At 40.8% G+C, this 17,604-nt stretch overlaps 1 protein-coding gene across 3 annotated transcripts in view; it reads left to right on the top strand.

Annotated features, from left to right (window-relative positions):
• The window catches only part of ankrd44 (ankyrin repeat domain 44), a 61,902-nt gene extending 45,206 nt beyond the window's left edge, over nucleotides 1-16,696 (top strand). Inside the window, exons 16-28 of one of the 3 annotated variants that reach the window (XM_038298466.1) lie at nucleotides 12-123; nucleotides 4,454-4,525; nucleotides 4,602-4,803; nucleotides 4,889-4,976; nucleotides 5,059-5,176; nucleotides 5,245-5,467; nucleotides 7,244-7,331; nucleotides 7,416-7,499; nucleotides 7,577-7,722; nucleotides 7,811-7,893; nucleotides 9,209-9,291; nucleotides 12,111-12,202; nucleotides 13,932-16,696. In XM_038298466.1, coding sequence (XP_038154394.1) covers nucleotides 12-123; nucleotides 4,454-4,525; nucleotides 4,602-4,803; nucleotides 4,889-4,976; nucleotides 5,059-5,176; nucleotides 5,245-5,467; nucleotides 7,244-7,331; nucleotides 7,416-7,499; nucleotides 7,577-7,722; nucleotides 7,811-7,893; nucleotides 9,209-9,291; nucleotides 12,111-12,202; nucleotides 13,932-14,191 — 1,651 coding nt within the window. In that variant the 3' untranslated portion in view covers nucleotides 14,192-16,696. The remainder of the gene's footprint in view (nucleotides 1-11; nucleotides 124-4,453; nucleotides 4,526-4,601; nucleotides 4,804-4,888; nucleotides 4,977-5,058; nucleotides 5,177-5,244; nucleotides 5,468-7,243; nucleotides 7,332-7,415; nucleotides 7,500-7,576; nucleotides 7,723-7,810; nucleotides 7,894-9,208; nucleotides 9,292-12,110; nucleotides 12,203-13,931) is intronic. The other 2 variants (XM_038298469.1, XM_038298467.1) reach the window with 2 other exon arrangements.
• Nucleotides 16,697-17,604: the final 908 nt, after the last annotated feature.

Here is a 17,604-nt window from a genome sequence, read left to right as displayed (position 1 = left end):
CGATGCTGCAGATGTTTGGAGTTCCTGCTCAAGAGCGGAGCCACGGCGTCGCTGAAGGACAAACAGGGCTACAGTCCGGTCCATTACGCCGCCGCCTTCGGACACAGGCACTGTCTGGAGCTGGTTGGTACACACACATACACATCCTAATCTTATATATGCAATGAGGACTCCTATTGCTTTTTGGACATTTTCAACAGTTTCTGCTAGGGATGCACGATATAATGGGCCCCCTATCGGTATCGGCCTTAAAACTGAATATCGGACATCGGCCACCCCACCGATATTTAACCCGATATTTGATCAGCTTCTGAGTTTCTAAAGTCTAAAAAAAAAAAAAAATAAAAATACTACTTCTTTTTCTTCCTCAAAAACGTCTTTTTTACAGACTTAAAAACTTCTAAAGACGAAGGAAAAAATATTGATCCATTAAAATATCCCAATATCTTCATATGCTGATATATTGCCATTTAAAAACACCATATCAATCTCTTTTACTAATGAAATATTGCTATATGTCATCGTTATGCTACGAAATCCCCCGAAAATTCACCAAATGTTGCCATATTTTTATATGTTGATATATTGACGCGGTATCGATCTATTTTACTAACAAAATCTCACAAGAATTTGCAAAATATCACGAGAGTTTGTAACAGAAAGATGAAATTTCACCAGATTTTGAAAGTAAAATAGATCGATACCGCGTTTTTAAAAATCTATTCGATATCAGCATATGAAAATATATTTGAGTTTATTATTTTTCAAAGTGTCAGAAATGGATAACAAAACTGCTATTTTCAATGACTACTTATTTTTGTCCAGCTTTAACATCGGTATCGATATCGGTTATCGGCTACATGAGTTTTAAAATATCGGCATATCGGATATCGGCCAAAATCCCAATATGGTGCATCCCTAGTTTCTGCATCCTGGATAATAACCTTAACCCAACCTTTACCAGAGCACAGCTAATCCTAAACCTTAACTTAGACTCTGTTCAAATCCTGGGCTGCGTCCTCCAAGGACGTGGTCTACCTGGACTGGATCCTTCAAAGTCCATGAAAATAAGGAGACAAACAGGTCCAGCCTTCTGCAGCCGTACGCTCCGTCGCTTAGCAACCATGACAGTTGACACACAAAGCAGGAAAAGAATGAATACCAAACTTTTCTCAAAGTTTTTAAAAAAATTTTTATCATAAAGTGAACAAAGACTGATGAGAATCCAGAATGGAATAAAGGTTCCAACCACCGGGAGCAGGAACTAATCAAATCAAATGTAATGATAGAAACCTTAGTCAGTTAAATAACCTGCTGCTGTCATTCTGCACATCTCTGATGTTGCTGCTATTTTCAAATATCCATTACTGTAAAAATGTCCATAGCTGCATATTGGTTATTTATTCTCCAGTTTTATGTTGTTAAAACACTTTACAGTATTGTATTGTTTATATTTTAACTCTTCCCTATTATGTTATTCTTAGACATTTTTCTAAGGTCCTCATTTGTGTGACCATTTTCAATAATCTTTCTGCTGCTGTAAATCTGCCCATTGTGGGACAATAAAGGGATTTTCTATTCTATTCTATAAAAGGGGTAGAAATATATAAGTAAATCTAAACAATGTATTTATAAAAATATATCTGCAAAATCGCTAATACTTAAAAACAAACACATCTTAGTTAAGCATATTGTGCAAAACAGCAATAAAAAAATCTAAATCCTATCAGATTTATAGTCCCCACCCTGCAGATTTATTAGAATCTGTCATTAAATTACAGCCAAACCCATTTAATCAGTAACAGATAAAAACCTTTAGATAAATCAAACATTACCGCCACATATCTGACTCAATAACCATTAAAACAACTATTTTCATTAATTTCAGATGGAACTATTCACAGACTTGTATTATATTAAACTTAAATTCCAATTTTCACCACTGTTAGGCGCCAAGTAACCTTTCCTCTGATCACGGCTTGCTTGGTCTCGCAATGAATCCTGGGTAAACCAAGGATAGCGAGGATACATCGGACCCGTCCTTCAAATCAGGCAAAACGAAGGACGCATTTATCAGCCGCATAACGAGGAGTGTTGGAATCCGACCAGACCTCGGCGCCGCGCTATGACGTCATCGGCCTTCAAATCTGGCCTTCTGAGGACGCATCCCATGAATTAGAACAGAGCCTTAGACTCTGTTCAGTCTTAAACCCTGAAGCTAAACGCTAACAAACGAGGAAGCAAGGACTAGTAAAACTTCTCTTAAATTTTTTTATTGTATAAATTTTTTATCTAAATTAAAACAACAAACAATAAAAATCAGAGAAGCATAAAACACCCAAAATTTATAAAAGATTATTTTGTCCTCAAATATATATCAGTCAGTATATGATTTATTTATGTGTCAATAATCCTGTAAAAAAGATTGAAAGTCCTAAAAATATCTTTTTTAGTTTGAATCGAAATGTTTTCTATTTTTACAATAAATTTAAATGCTGAAAGGGATTAGGGCACCAAGTATGGCCTTATAATCCAGGTTAAATAATCTTAACTTTTCAGATAAAAAGTAAAATGATTTTAGATATGAAATCTTTAAACATCTTTTAGTGGGATTTTGTTCCATTAGCATGACTTGATTCTACACTGCAAAAATAATTTCAAAATGACTAAAAAGAAAATCTTTAAATATGTATTTCACCTTATTTTGAGTAGTTAAATGAGATGATATTCCAGTAGAAAGAGTTTGCCTAAAATAAGATAATTATATAATATGTACTTGAAATGAGACAATGCAATTGTTTTTTCTTATTTTAAATGTAAATAGTCTTGTTCCATTACCAAAGTGTCTCACTTACCTCCTCAATTCAAGAAAAAAAAAAGCAGATTATTTTAAAGAAACTAGATTTATTTAGATTTGAAGTTTTTTGTCCCATTAATGTTCAAAGAAAAGAAAAGTTTATGAAAATGGAAATTTAAAAAGATGCAACGCTTTGAAAAGCTTCTAATGGTTTTAAAGGTGAAGTTCACTTTTTAACACTTTAAGCCCATTTTCTGTAGTGTCCAGGATGAAATCGAATGATCGACACCAAAATGTTGACAATTGGTCCTGTCTCTGCTTTTTGGCTCATTTAGAATCCACCCCTGGCTGCTTCAGAATGGCTTCCATAGTGCATGTCCGATAATGTCCTTAAAACAACCTTAAACGTTCTTTTTTTAAAATATGCTACTCACCGTGTCGTCAGCGCTGTTCAATGACATTCCAAAAAAAGTTTCGTAAAGAAAAAACGTTCCTGTAGTGTTTTATTTAGCATTTTGTAAATCCCATTGAGTTCTGTTGGAATAGTCAATATCCCTCCGCCACAGGAAACGGAAAGGGGGCCTGTTTACGCTTAGTTGTAGTCTTTTCGCTTCACTCTGTGTACTCCGACGTCGAGGTGCTAACGTCTCTGTTAAACACTTTAAAAAACTCTGAAAATGGAATACGAAAGGTGGATTCTTGATTCTCGACGTCGGAGTACACAGAGTGAAGCGAAAAGACTACAACTGTGTAAACAGGCCCCATTTCCGTTTCCGGTGGCAGCGGAATATTGACTATTCCTACAGAACTCAATGGGATTTACAAAATGCTAAATAAAACACTACAGGAACGTTTTTTCTTCACGAAACTTTTTTTGGAACGTCATTGAACAGCGCTGACGACCCGGTGAGTAGCATATTTTAAAAAAAGAACGTTTAAGGTTGTTTTAAGGACATTATCGGACATGCTCTATGCTAGCCATTCTGAAGCAGCCAGGGGGGGATTCTAAATGAGCCAAAAAGCAGAGACAGGACCAATTGTCAACATTTTGGTGTCGATCATTCGATTTCATCCTGGACACTACAGAAAATGGGCTTAAAGTGTTAAAAAGTGAACTTCTCCTTTAAGAGAAGCTTCATGTTTTCTCAGATGAATTTGTTTATTATTATATTCTGGATCCGACGTCAGATTTTAATTTATTTTCTGTTTTTTTAAAAGGTTTTTCAAATTTCGCTTTTTTTCACTTCTGTGATTGAAGATGCATTTCTGTTAGCATGCTGGACGTTAGCAACAGCATTTTTATTGGTCAACAAGCGAGCGTTTTTATTCCAACTCGATCTGAAAAAGAGAAATTTGAAAAAATAAAATGTGGGAAAAAAGACATTTTTGATGATACATTTTTTCTAAAACTTTAATTTCTGGACTGCTCCTTTATCCTTCAAATTTACAACAATAATGGAACAAAATTCACTCCATACTTGTTAAAATGACCAATGGAACAAAATCAACCAATGAATCAGCTCCAAACTAACCTGAAATATTAAATGTATAAAAAGCAGATGGATTATGGGTAAAGTTGGATTACATTTAATCTGCCGCTTCTGAACCACAGTCTGATGCATCAGGGATTCATGTAGATGTTTCTGTGACCTGCAGCTGCTGAACAGAGATGACGACCATCCAGAGGATCCCGGATCTCCTCACGCCAGGAGCCCGCTGCACCTCGCCGTGAGTCTCTGCTAGTCGGTGGGTTCCTGATTCAAAGCTTCCATTCAGCCTCTAACGGCTTCCCGCTTCTGCTCAGGCGTACCACGGCCACGCCCAGGCTCTGGAGGTGCTGCTGCAGGGGGACGCAGACGTGGATCAGGCAGATGAGGCGGGGAGGACCCCTCTGGCCCTGGCCGCCCTGCGGGGCCACACCGACTGCGTTCACACGCTCCTCAGCCAGGGGGCGTCGCCGCACGCCACCGATCGGCAGTACGGCCGCTCACCTGTGCACCTGGCAGGTAGGGCATTTTCTAGGAGGTTGAAGCCATGATGTTAGCTGGACATCCGTTAACGCCTGCTGCTCTCTGCCTGTCGACGGGTCAGTGATGAACGGTCATACCACGTGTGTGCGCCTCCTGCTGGATGAGTCGGACGGAGCGGAGCTCATCGACGCTGCGGACTCCCAGGGACAGTGAGTCGTCTTTCTCTCCTGCTCCTCCTCCAGGTCGCCTGCGTGCTCGCTGCTAACGAAGCGCCGCCGTTCTTCCCTGCAGGACTCCTCTGATGCTGGCGGCGGCTGGCGGTCATGTGGACGCCGTGTCGCTGCTGCTGGAGAGGGAAGCCAACGTGAACCAGGCGGACAGCCACGGCCTCACGGCGCTGCACCTCGGGGTGAGCATCCAACACACGCCTCTCTGCGAGGAACCTGAAACCACTCTGACCTGCGCTGTCTGCCCCAGCTGCTGTGTGGTCAGGAGGAGTGCATCCAGTGCCTGCTGGAGCAGGAGGCGTCCGTGCTGCTGGGAGACGCTCGGGGACGCACGGCCATCCACCTGGCCGCCGCTCGGGGACACGCCTCCTGGCTGAGCGAGCTCCTGAGCATCGCCTGCTCAGAGTCGCCGTCTCTGCCGCCACTGATGGACGTCAGCGGGTACACACCTCTGCACTGGGCCTGCTACTACGGTCAGTGACATCAGCAGCTCTGGTTTTCATACGTCTTTAAAACGCTCGTTAAAAAATCCAAATCAGAGAAAGAATCAGACGCTTTTAATCATAATCAGTCCTGATTGATGCCTCATGTTCTTTCCTCACGCTAACACTCGTTAGGCACTTTTCCTAAGGCGGTTAGTTACTTCCACTCTCAGTGGGCCGACTCTCACTGATCAAAAAAAAAAAGGAAACACATAAACGACGCAATATAACTTCAATTAAATCAAACTTCGGGTTTTTTTGTGATTTTGTCGTCAGAACATTCAGCTTTCTACAGAGCAAAGTATCCAATGAAAATATTTCATACATTGAGAACCAGGATGTGTTATTTGAGTGTCGCTTCATTTTTTTGAGCTGTATATTTAGGATAAAATCAGCGGAAGTACAGCTAGATTTGAATCCCCGACTTTTTGGCGCTCAGCTGCAGAAATCCCATCGCTCCAACAAGAAAACGAACAATAACAGCTTCAAAATCATTATACTTTGAAGATCTTTTCGTGGCTGGGCTCATCTTTCTATCATAACGGAGAGGAAGTGACCAGGATGCTTCAAACGGAGAGTCGCTGCCTAGAACGGAGTGGATTGATTGTTATAATGCAAATTTTAGAATAGCGGTGGTCAACGCAGCAGAGGCATCAAACAACTGTCAGGCAGCAAAGAAATGCGAAATTACAGAATGCAATGTCAGAAGATAAAAAAAAGACATTGAAAGACCGTCTGAAAAAGGCAAACAGCAACAGAAAAGCTTATCAAAGACTAGCAGAGCTGCAGAGTGAGAGAGAGCAGGACTTTCAGCAGATAACAGGAAGGCTCAATGGGTTGCTGTAGAGCTGAAGCGTTTTTATCCTCCTGAGCCTTCAGATACATCATATGGCGTCACATTTATTTAAAAACGCCGCAAACTATTTCTGCGCATGGTTTATCTACCACAAAAAAAGAAAATTAAGCTTTCTGAATTCAAAATGTCAGAAATAGCGTTGAGTTCGTTCCTGACATCTAGAATTGAAAAAGCTTCCTGGATGGGAAGCGAAACGTCTTCAAACTTGGAAACAAAGTCCAGTTGATTGTTTTTTATTTTCTTTTTTCTGGAATGACTCTGACCTGGATGACTGAGAATCTTCACCAACGTTTATCTACCACCGCACATCAAAATTACACACGCACAAGAAACTGACGCTCAGAGAGGAGAAAAATACTCTCTACGCATGTTAGCTCCTCCCACAGTCACTTGGCATCATGCTCAGGTGGAGGCGACGGCTGTAGGCACCACACTCCCGCCTCTATTAAAAGCTCCCGCTGGTGGCGGGACAATGTCGCCTCCAGCCATAACACTACTTCCTGTGTGATGGTGTCTGCAAGGCCCAATCAGGAGGAGGCTTACAGTAGAGGATTTTCTCCACCCAACCTGTCAAAAAACTATTTTTTTTGCGCGAGTTGAAAATCACTCCGAGGGCAGAGACGCTTTCAGGAGCGCAGCTGTCCTCCAGCATGGCCACGACAGAAAATCGTGTGCGCGGTTAGATCCCAAGCGCGCCTGGGAGGAACTGCCGCACGTGGAGAGCGTTTTCCTCCTCTCTGAGCGGCGGTTTCTCCTGCATCTTTGAGCGATGGTAGATAAACCAATGGCAGAAGTAGTTTAACATACATGCCTGTATGTTTATTTTGCTCCCAGAATGTTTTGAAATAAATGTGACGCCATACTTCCTCTGTTATCCACTGGTTGTTACTAAAATGCGTTTGCATCATCAGGCCATGAAGGGTGTGTGGAGGTCCTGCTGGAGCAGAAAGGCTGCCGCTGCATCGATGGGAACCCTTTCACTCCTCTGCATTGTGCAGCGTAAGTCGGCCTCTTGGTCCCTCTGCTACATTTTCCGTTTGGCTGTTTGCCCTTCATGCCTGGCGCCGTGTGTCGAATTGTCAGGTTGAACGACCATGAAGCGTGTGCGTCGCTGCTTCTGGAGGCCATGGGATCAGACATAGCCGGCTGCAGCGATGCGAAGGGCAGGTAAGACCAGAGCTGAACGCCGCCGATGCTGCAGCTCTCGTCTCCAGTGCATCATTCCTCTTCCTTTGCTCCTGCAGGACTCCTCTCCACGCTGCAGCGTTCAACGGACACGTAGACTGCATCCAGCTGCTTCTCTCCCATGATGCACCTGTAGACACTGTGGACCAGTCGGGCCGTTCGGCGCTGATGATGGCGGCAGAGAAAGGCCGGGCCGAAGCTCTCGGTGCCGATTCTCTCTTTCTGTTTGAGTCGGTTTTCTTCTCTGCTGCTTGCTTCTTTCTGATTTATTTTAACGCCGGTGTTTTTTGCAGATGTGCTGCTGACCGGCGCCAATGCAGACCTCAGCCTTACGGACAAAGAAGGAAACACGGCGCTGCACCTGGCCTGCAGTAACGTGAGTGTTTGAAGCGGCAGCACCACTGTGCAGCTTTACCATCTGTCTCCATAGAGTAATGGCTGCAGGGCTATGCTAACGGTAGCATGTTTACTCGCAGCTCTGAGGTTTTATGCTTTTTATGGTTATGCTCTCCTGTCCAACATATAAAGTTGCAGAACTTTGGCACGGCGTGGAGAAGTGCTAACGTCCAGCTAGCAATCACTGTGCTAGCTGCAGTTTTATTTGAACACAAAAAATAATCATTTGATCCTGATGATCTAAGGCGATGAACACCAAGCGTCCGTCCTGACAGCGTTTAGCTCGTCCTTCTGGAGCCTAAACAGAATTTCAGCCAATGTTAAAAGGCGCTAGATGACATCATCGCCTAATTTGCATAGCTCATGTCATCCGGCTGCAGGAGATTCTGAATCCCTACAGTTGATTTTTTAAAGCAGCAGAGTAAAAAAAGAAAGTTTATTTATTTTCCCACTATGTCGATAATTTCAAACAGTTTTGACTTTGTTATCGATCACAAAATGGGTTTATTATAAAAACTCATGTATTTAAGCCCGGCGCTGACACCAGCTGATCTTTATCTATTTATAGAAATGGCCGAAACACAGTCACATGGTGTTTCATCCACACACCTTTCAAATGGGACTTTAAAATTTCTAAAACATCTTTCAAATTTATTTTTTTCAAAAGTATTTGTTTTATAGATGTGTAAACAAATAGAATTAGATTTAAAATTCTACCTGAAATGTCTGGGAGTAATGCAACAGCAGGTATTCATTTTTAGCCCCGCCCCCTAATGGCCGCCATCAATGGAAACTACAGGCTAAGACCTTTCCATTGAGGGGTCGGAGGTCATTGTGCGACCATTCCAGGTCATGTAACCGGCATGTGTTACATAAGCTTCCTCCTCGCACCCTGCCCACTAAATCCTCTGTGGAACAAACATTCTTCAACTTATTCAGTCCAAATTTGCTTCAGTTATAGTCAAGATGTGGATCTATAAAGTCTGACGGTTCATCCAGAGTTTCAAATGGGTTTTCATGGTGTTTCGCAGTGTTTATTTTGGAAAACAAATTTGGTGAGGCTAAATATCTTTCATTTTTTCTTTGCTTAATCACCTATAATTTTAGACATGGTGACATTTAAAATAGCGGTTCCACCTGAAAAATATTCCTCAGTGCCTTTCTGTTATACAAATACAAACAATTGTATTTCCAATTTTTAGTTTGGGAGCTTTACTTGCTTTGATTCACACTCTGAGCTTAGCTAAAGCGAGATTATTGTATTTCATCAGAGCTGTAACATCCTTTCGTTTTAGGGGAAAGAAGACTGTGTGTTGCTGATCATAGAGAAGCTGTCCGACGCGACGCTCATCAATGCCACAAACGCCGCCCTGCAAACGTGAGTTTCTGAAAGATGAAATGAAGCTTAATTTATCAGCATTAGTTGCTTTTTGTGATCAAATAATCGACGGATCATCGTCGATTAAAAGTTTATCGGATAAAAATTTGATCCATCTGATTAACTGATCATGGGAATTTCTTTCAGTGTTGTAATGTTGGCAACATTCACTAGAGGGCGCCAAAGTTCACCTTTAGGTGTAGCCTCACTGCTCTTTGGAAAGCAGAAACATGAATGGATCCAGAGTTCGTTCCGGATTATTTCCACCGTTTGATGGATCCAAGGATCCAGAATGAACTTCCTGTGGTTCTGTTAGTGAATCTAAACTCTTGAAAAACTCCTTCAGTTCTTCTAAATGGGCCCATTTAGCCGCTCTATGGAGGAGCAGCAGGATTATTACAGTTTTTTACAATCGCTAAGACACAGTTTTCACTACATTTAACAGGTTTCCTAACCTCTTAACGCACCAACACACCTAAAACACACGATTGGCAAAACGGTTAATTTCATGTTTAACTTCACACAATGTAAACTAAACTCCAAAACTAAATTTCAAAATAAATTAATACACTAACACGACACACCATGTCTAACAAAACACTGCAAACATGTTTCAAAATCACATAATTAATCAAAACACTAACGCATGTTCTCTTCTATCAGGAGCATTTAATAAATCATAACACAATGACAAAAATAACACAATCATCAGCTGAAATTACAGAAACTGCATTATTTTAGATGTGTTAGGTGCCCTTATACAATAAACAGTAACTGAACAAAGGCACACCTGGGTTTTACACATGCATTTTGTTTCGTTTGCTACAGATAGTAGCTTTATAGATCGTACATTTTATGAAACAAAAGACAGAGACAGAATTGCTTCAGTATAAATACTTTATTTGCAAAAGGAAATTACTACAAGATATACAATTAGAAATACTCCAGAATAAAAACTTTCAATTTACTCGTTCTTTTGCATTTGGCCACATGTTCTCATCCACATCACAGCTGATATGGTTTCTACCAAGGCATCGTGGGAAGAATCTTTTTGCATGCCGTATCCACCCCTGGCAGAGTTCAGCTGTGATTTCAACAGTCACATAACTTCAATCAGATGTTTCTCATTAGCAATGGAAAACAATACAGGGAATATATTTCTGTTTCAATTCAATATGAAGAGTTGTTCACCTTGAATTTAGCCTGTAAGGTTTAGGTTTAGAACGTGGTTTTATCTGTTCTGACATACAGTGTTAAAGCATTATTAAATATTATTAAATTCTACTCTTTTGGTCTTTTTGGAGCTGGTGTGTAAAAGGAGTTTAAGCATTTTTAGTTTGTGTTAATTGTATGTATTATGTGTTAAAAATGCCACTACAAAACACCTTGTAATTGCTTTTATTTTAGAACCGTCTCATCTTTTAAAATTACACTCTGAGTGAAATTTAACACATGAACATTTTTAAATATTTCTTCCAATTTTAATTATTTTATCGGGGCCTTTGTTTGACAAATATGCCCTTTTTTTCATTTTTCTAATGATAAGAACAACCCCAAACTCACTTTTCAACTGTTTTCTCAAACAAACGTTATATCTGAGACTCATAGTTTAATGTTTGAGATGCCAACAGTGTTTTCACATCTTAACAAAAACATGTTGATCAGATCTTTGGAACACCTCTGTAAATTTCCTTGAAATTAAGTTTTTTATTTATTTTTTTTATTTAAACAGTTGCAAAATCGTGGAGCTCTTTTTGTGGCTCATCTAAACAATTTATCTCGAGCTAAAATAGCGTGCTGTAAGAAAGAGCGGAGGCTTACAAAGGGAAAAAAAATTACGCACGCTATGCGAACCCTTTGTTTTTCTATCACGGTCCTGAATCGGTTTATTTTTTCCCTCGCACCGCGCCTCCCCTAGGGGGCGCCAGAGCACTTTAGGGGCCTCACATTTTTAAAACCGCCGGACTAAGGTATGCTAGCAGTTAGCATGATAGATGGAGTTAATAACCTTCAAGGAGCCAAATTCTAATATCCCAACTAGAAGCAAAACACAGTTTAAAAGCTAAGCTAACAGGATAAAGTCTCTGTTAGATTCAAAATATTGTGAGTTCATTTTTCATATTTCATATAGGACAAAAATTAATCTGAAGCACAAAAGGATTTTGCTTTTCCTGCAGGAATGAGAAAGGCTGCTGCTCACATCCCAGCACCAATCTGACCCCCAACAGAACAGCAGAGTCTTTTATTCACAGAGCAGAAGACAGATGGGTGGGTTTTATGACCCTAGAATGACCAACTGGCTGAATGGAAGTCACACAACAGTGTGACTTCCTCATGACCTACTGGATGCAGGTCATAAAAGTTTATGACCCTCCTGATTGAATCACAGGACAGAAATGTAGCATCTTATTTCTTCAATGTTTCATATGCCCACACAATAATTTTATAATTGTCATTCAATAACTCTAACAGTCTCCCTTAGCGCCGATCACTGGTTTTCCACTAAATCACAGTTAGCATCCAGTTCCAGCGGTAAAGTCAGTTTGTGAGAGCGACACCTTGGCCCCTGATTTCTAAGTGGATTCAATCAAACTCACTCTATTTGATTTACTAACTAACCCGCTGACATCTAAAGGCTTTTTATTTAGGGTTGTCGTCATAAAGGGGTCTGAATACATTGTGGTCTATCAGATAAAATCTGGATAAATCTAAATAAAGTATTTTAGTTGTAGGCGGTCTGTAGTTTAGCAGAAACTAGCTTAGAATGAAGACGGTTCCCAGTGAAGTGACCCCTGTGTGAAACTGTCTGTGTCCGTCAGGCCGCTGCACCTGGCGGCGCGTAGCGGCCTGAAGAAGGCGGTCCAGGAGCTGCTGTCCAGAGGAGCCAACGTTCAGACGGTGGATGAGAACGGTAGGAGGAGGCCGCCTTGATCGTCGCTCCGCATGAAAGCTTTTCTCTCCTGCAGCATGAAGGGTGCTGAAAGCAGCTGCTCCCACTGGATTTAAAGTTTCTGTTCCTTTTAGAATGGAAGAGATTCTTCTGCAGGATGTTTTTTATCCTTTTGAAGCTAACAGCGGATTTGGAACAAATATCTGGCCCATCGTAGCCATTTTCCTCTAACAGGAACCTTTTCATGTGGCGGTGGGAGCTGTTGTTGAACTCTTCTCATTGTTTGTCTATTTGATGTGATTAATGGTCAGAGCTGGAAGTCATTTAAAAATATCCGTCCAAAAAATCCTGAATCTACGTTGTTCTGATCAGACTAAGAAAGCTAACTTAAACGTTAACAATAGATCTGATGATCAAAGATGGCCGCTGGCTCTGTTAGTCGCATCTTTTCTGCTTGTAAATAAAATAAAGGTTTTAAAAACTTCCTTAAATCGTGAACTCTCTGGTGCCTGAGAGTTTGAAATGACATTAGCAGCAGATAGTAAAACAGTTTTTCTTTCTTATAACAGCAATTCCAGACGTGAACATAATCAAATAGAAAATCGGCTGCCGATACGGAGCCACATTGGGGCCAAAAAGTTTGGCTGAACATTTTTTTTATAAAAAAAGACGACTTGAAAATTGAAATTAAAATAAAAAATGTTTTAATCTAAAAAATCTTTTAACTACTTTTAAGATAATTTTTTTTTTTTTCAAATATGGCATCAGTTTCAAACTGTTGAGGGGGCGGGGCTTAGATTACATGGGGTGTAAAATGATGACAGCTTATGCATCTGAAACACATCACCAGGTGTTCCCTTAAGGAACTGTGGGAATCTTAGCAGCGCATTCATCCCCCAATGGACATTTCCTGCAAGTAAAGCGGAAGTCACAAAAATATGGAATATAATAAAGGCGTTTCTAGTTTCCGCAGTTCCTGAATGCAACACCTGGAAATATTTTGAGCTGTAAAAAAAAATCTAGTTTTAAACATTTTTTTCTCAATTTAAAATCTTCTTTTATTATATATATATATATAAACAAACTTTGTCCCCACTTTAGCTGTTTTATATCCACATAGTTGTTTAAATGCTATTTTCTAGGTGTCATTATAAATTAGCAGCAGGTGTGTCAGAAAGCAGCTGCTATAAAAACAGGATTTTTCTCAGATTTAATTGAGCATCTAATGTTAGCAGTTAGCATGGCACTTGTGTTCTCCCTCAGAGAGCAGGTCCTTCCCTTCACTGATTGCTGTAGAAATGTCCGAACGCAGCGCCTCCCTTTATAGAAGCGGGTGACTTAGAACTGTTGCTGAAGGAGTGATCCGAGCAGAACCGCCCACAGTCCGACCCGTCTGCTAGAGCCGGCTGAATAAAAGCCCCCATGGCCTGATGCTGAGCCGAGTCGTTGCTCCTGGAGTCACAGGAGATGAGTTTCCTGCAGAAGCTGGAAATCAGCCCGATTCTTCCACCAGTGGGACTAAAGCAGCAGCAGCGTTTCTGACGGAGGCTGAATAATTCCTCCAGCTCTGACTGCTTCTAGATGCGTCGGTCTTTGCTGTCCTCGGTGTTCTCCTCTGTTGTTTGATTCGTCAGCTGGCTGTAAACTAATGGAATGCTGCTCCATCTTTGTCCTCTGCTTCGCCTCCCCTGCTTCCTCCATGTCCATGTCTCCTCCTCCTCCTCCTCTCTGCTCTGTCTCTCTGCCTCAGGTCTGACCCCTGCTCTGGCTTGTGCTCCTAGCAGAGAGGTGGCTGACTGTCTGGCTCTCATTCTGGCTACCATGATGCCTTTCTGCTCCCCTTGCAGCTCCGGAGCTCCCTCCCCAGGCTCCCTGCTGAGGCAGCTGCCTCGCCGGGGGGGTAAAGGCGGGAACGCCGGCCCGCGGGGACCACGCAGCCCCAGGAACCCCTCGGGACCTTCCAGCGAGGGAACTACTGAGAACGACTCAGAAGACTCTGAAACCTTTTGACGGATCTCTGATCGGACTCCCGCTTCTTACCTCAGACTTTTTTTTTTGTTTTTTTGGAGAGGGATGTTTCTGATTTTAATGATGGAGCTCCAAGGGTTTCAGCAACAAACAATGAAGCAAATTTTACTATTATATATTATTACAAAAAAATCTAAAATGATCTCAGAATTTAATTCCTAATTTATTCTCTTATTAATTTATAAGATGTCTCTCTGCTTTTCTACTCAATCATACTCGTCTGAATTTCTTACAAACTAAACTTTTCTGTGGAACGTTGTGGTCGTTTCATCCTGCAGACTTTGAAGGCGTCACAGAAGTTAAATATAAAAAACAAAAATTATATTTTTTTAGATTTTGTAAAATCTAAAACTGAGAACAAATTTCTGGGTTATAAATGTAACTACAGTAGCAGCCATTCAATTCAGTGAAAGGGTGGAGTCAGAGTGAAAACATGCCCAGGAGGAAGCCAGTGGCTGGGAGTTGGAGGGGATTTGTCTGGGAGCTGCAGGGAAGTGGGCCGCCATTGGACTGGTGTTTGACTGGGAACGGCCATTTTGAATGGCTGCTACTGTAAGCAGGAATCAGTAAATCCACCTGGAGTTCGGCTGGTTTCCATTTATCATCACGGCTAAAGCTAACCGGTTACTGGTGTGTTTCCACTGGAGGAGCTGAACACTTCTGTTCTAGTTCCAGTCCGCACTCCTCCATCTTCCCGTTTTACAGCTAGATCAATATGGAGGTTTGTTTATATTTCATTTTCTTTATTAATCCAAACTCGGTCGTTTTCCAATAAATGTAATACAACCAGTCAGAGGTAGGCCTCGAACTCCACCATCTGTTGGAGGTCATGGGAGGTAGGGGCCAGTATTGGCATGGGTGTAGCGATATGATAAAATCACCGCTAACGTATAGTAGAACATATTCGTTTTGGGTATAAATAATGATCCATTGATCATTCCCTGCTGACCGGACTTTTCCTTTAAAGTTAGTTCTTGCTTCACGTCTCCATAGAAGCTGAGAAGACTTAAATGATTTTTAAAGATGAATGATTCCCACAGAATCCTCAGGTATCGTTTTGTTGCTGGAAATCATCTCAGTTATTTAATCTGTTCCAGTTTTACCTTTCCATGGGGACCTTCCCTGACTTTGAAACTGTTCTGTATTAATCCATTAATTGTTGTTTTACCTCTTAGATTTATTACATTTTAAAAGCAGGAGGAACGTCTGCGGCTGAAGTTTACATGGACAGTCGGATTTCAGGCCTAACAGTGGAAACACAAACAACTAACAGACACACAGGGATCTTTGCTTTGGGAGCAAATAGTTAAAACGCCTTTTTATGTGAGCGTGCTGCTCTGAGAGCAATGAAATTACTAATTGATGCTAAACGTCTAGAAATGATAAAAAACAAAACAATACCAGACAGTATCATTAGTGCGTTTGATCGTTAGGTTGTTTATTTTTTATTAGTGTTGGTGAAGAAAACATTAAACCCTTGGGGCTCCACATGTTCGCTTTGCGCCTGCAGGCTGTTGACCTTCTCTGTCTCAAAGATGGAAGTCCAGCAGCTCCTCCTCATTCTTCCCAGGGCCGACGGCTGCAGCTGACCAAACTGGTGCACAAACGATATCCGGACTGGTTCCAGCTCCGGTCCGATGGACTCCCCGGTTCAGTCCTGAAGCTCCTGGGTGCTTAAATCCAAACTAAACCTCAGTACTCAACATCCGCGCAGCAAAGCCATGCCGCTCTCAGACATTTTCTGTTAAAAAGCCATTTTAACTGTTTGTACGCAAAGATTATTAGAAATTCAACTGTAATTTTATGCTTTGTTTTTTTAAGATTGTACCAAATATTTGACTTCCATTCAGAAGAAAATAACATGTACTGAAGGGTTACGTGAACAGGTACTTTATGAAATGTTTTACCAGCTAAAGCACAAGTTTGGAGTTGGTTGTTTATTTTGATGAAATGTTTTCAGAATGTGAATAGCACAGCCTGAGTGAGACGTTTAGATGTTCACCAGGAGAGAGAATCTAGCATGACGGGTACATCTATGTTCCATCGACAGGAAAAGGTCCGACACGTCGTCGGATGTGTTAGCATCCCACGCTTAAAATAACGCGTTGCCGACTCTCACTCTTTCGTAGTGAGACTCAAGCTTTTGCACCATTGCTCACACTGCACAGACAAATCTCACTGAAATTACGCAAAAAACGTGCCTCCTTTAAAACAAACACCTCCCCGTACTCTGCTGTTTTAAAATTAAAACGAAATTGAGCTAATTTTAGTCAGGTACATGCTAGCTTCTGTGTTTGCATTAAACGGACGCCAATGTTTCGACAAAATTCTTTCTTTAGCAAGAAAGTTCTTCGCTACGTGAAATAAAACAAGCTAATGTTAGCTGTCTTTTACGGAAGAGGATTAGAGCCACTGGGAAAAAAAAACAGTTAACTGATTTTTTTATTTTATTTCAGTTTAGTATGGGATTGTTAGTATTGTCAGAATTTTGTGAAAAAAGTCAGAATTCTGAGAAAAAAAGTCAGAATTTTGAGATTAAAGTCAGAATTCTGAGAAAAAAGTCAGAATTCTGAGAAAAAAGTCAGAATTCTGAGAAAAAAGTCAGAATTCTGAGAAAAAAGTCAAAATTCTGAGAAAAAAGTCAGAATTCTGAGAAAAAAGTCAGAATTCTGAGATTAAAGTCAGACTTTTGAGATTAAAATCGGAATTCTGAGAAAAAAGTCGGAATTCTGAGAAAAAAAGTCGGAATTCTGAGAAAAAAAGTCGGAATTCTGAGAAAAAAAGTCGGAATTCTGAGAAAAAAAGTCAGAATTCTGAGAAAAAAAGTCAGAATTCTGAGAAAAAAGTCGGAATTCTGACTTTTTTCCCATACTAATCTGAAATAAAATTTAAAAATCTGTTAACTTTTTTTTTTTCCCAGTGGCCCTAATCCTCTTCCGTAGTTTTTGAATTTGGACAAGCTAATGTAAAAAAAAAACAAAAAAAAAAAACACAAACTATTGTTAGCTTAAATAATATTAGCATCACTAAACCAGGAAACGCAGCTACTGTGTCAAACAAGCTAACATGAATCCAAAAATATAATTTTGGATTCATTTGGAACAAGAAACCATTTTCTACAGTTTTAGACCCCAGAGTGATCCAGGCTGTACTAGCTTAAACAAGCTAGGCTATATTTTTTCATCCCCCTCTTTAGCTTCCAGACATCAGTTATTGTTTAAGACTTAAAGAGGAGTTTTAGCTTCATAGATATCTGCAGTGAATTAAAACGCCCAAATTTAGAAGAAGTCACGGCCAGTCGCTGTTTTTAAAAGGTCAACTTTACTAAAAAACAGGAAGGTGTGTCTGTTAGCGGGCTGGTCTCATATCAACCCTTTATTCCCTCGGGGGCCTCA

This window comes from Cyprinodon tularosa, unplaced genomic scaffold, assembly GCF_016077235.1.
Source record: "Cyprinodon tularosa strain WSP-4 unplaced genomic scaffold, ASM1607723v1 ctg408, whole genome shotgun sequence".
NCBI lineage: Eukaryota > Metazoa > Chordata > Actinopteri > Cyprinodontiformes > Cyprinodontidae > Cyprinodon > Cyprinodon tularosa.
This window is presented reverse-complemented; position numbering and strand designations above follow the sequence as displayed.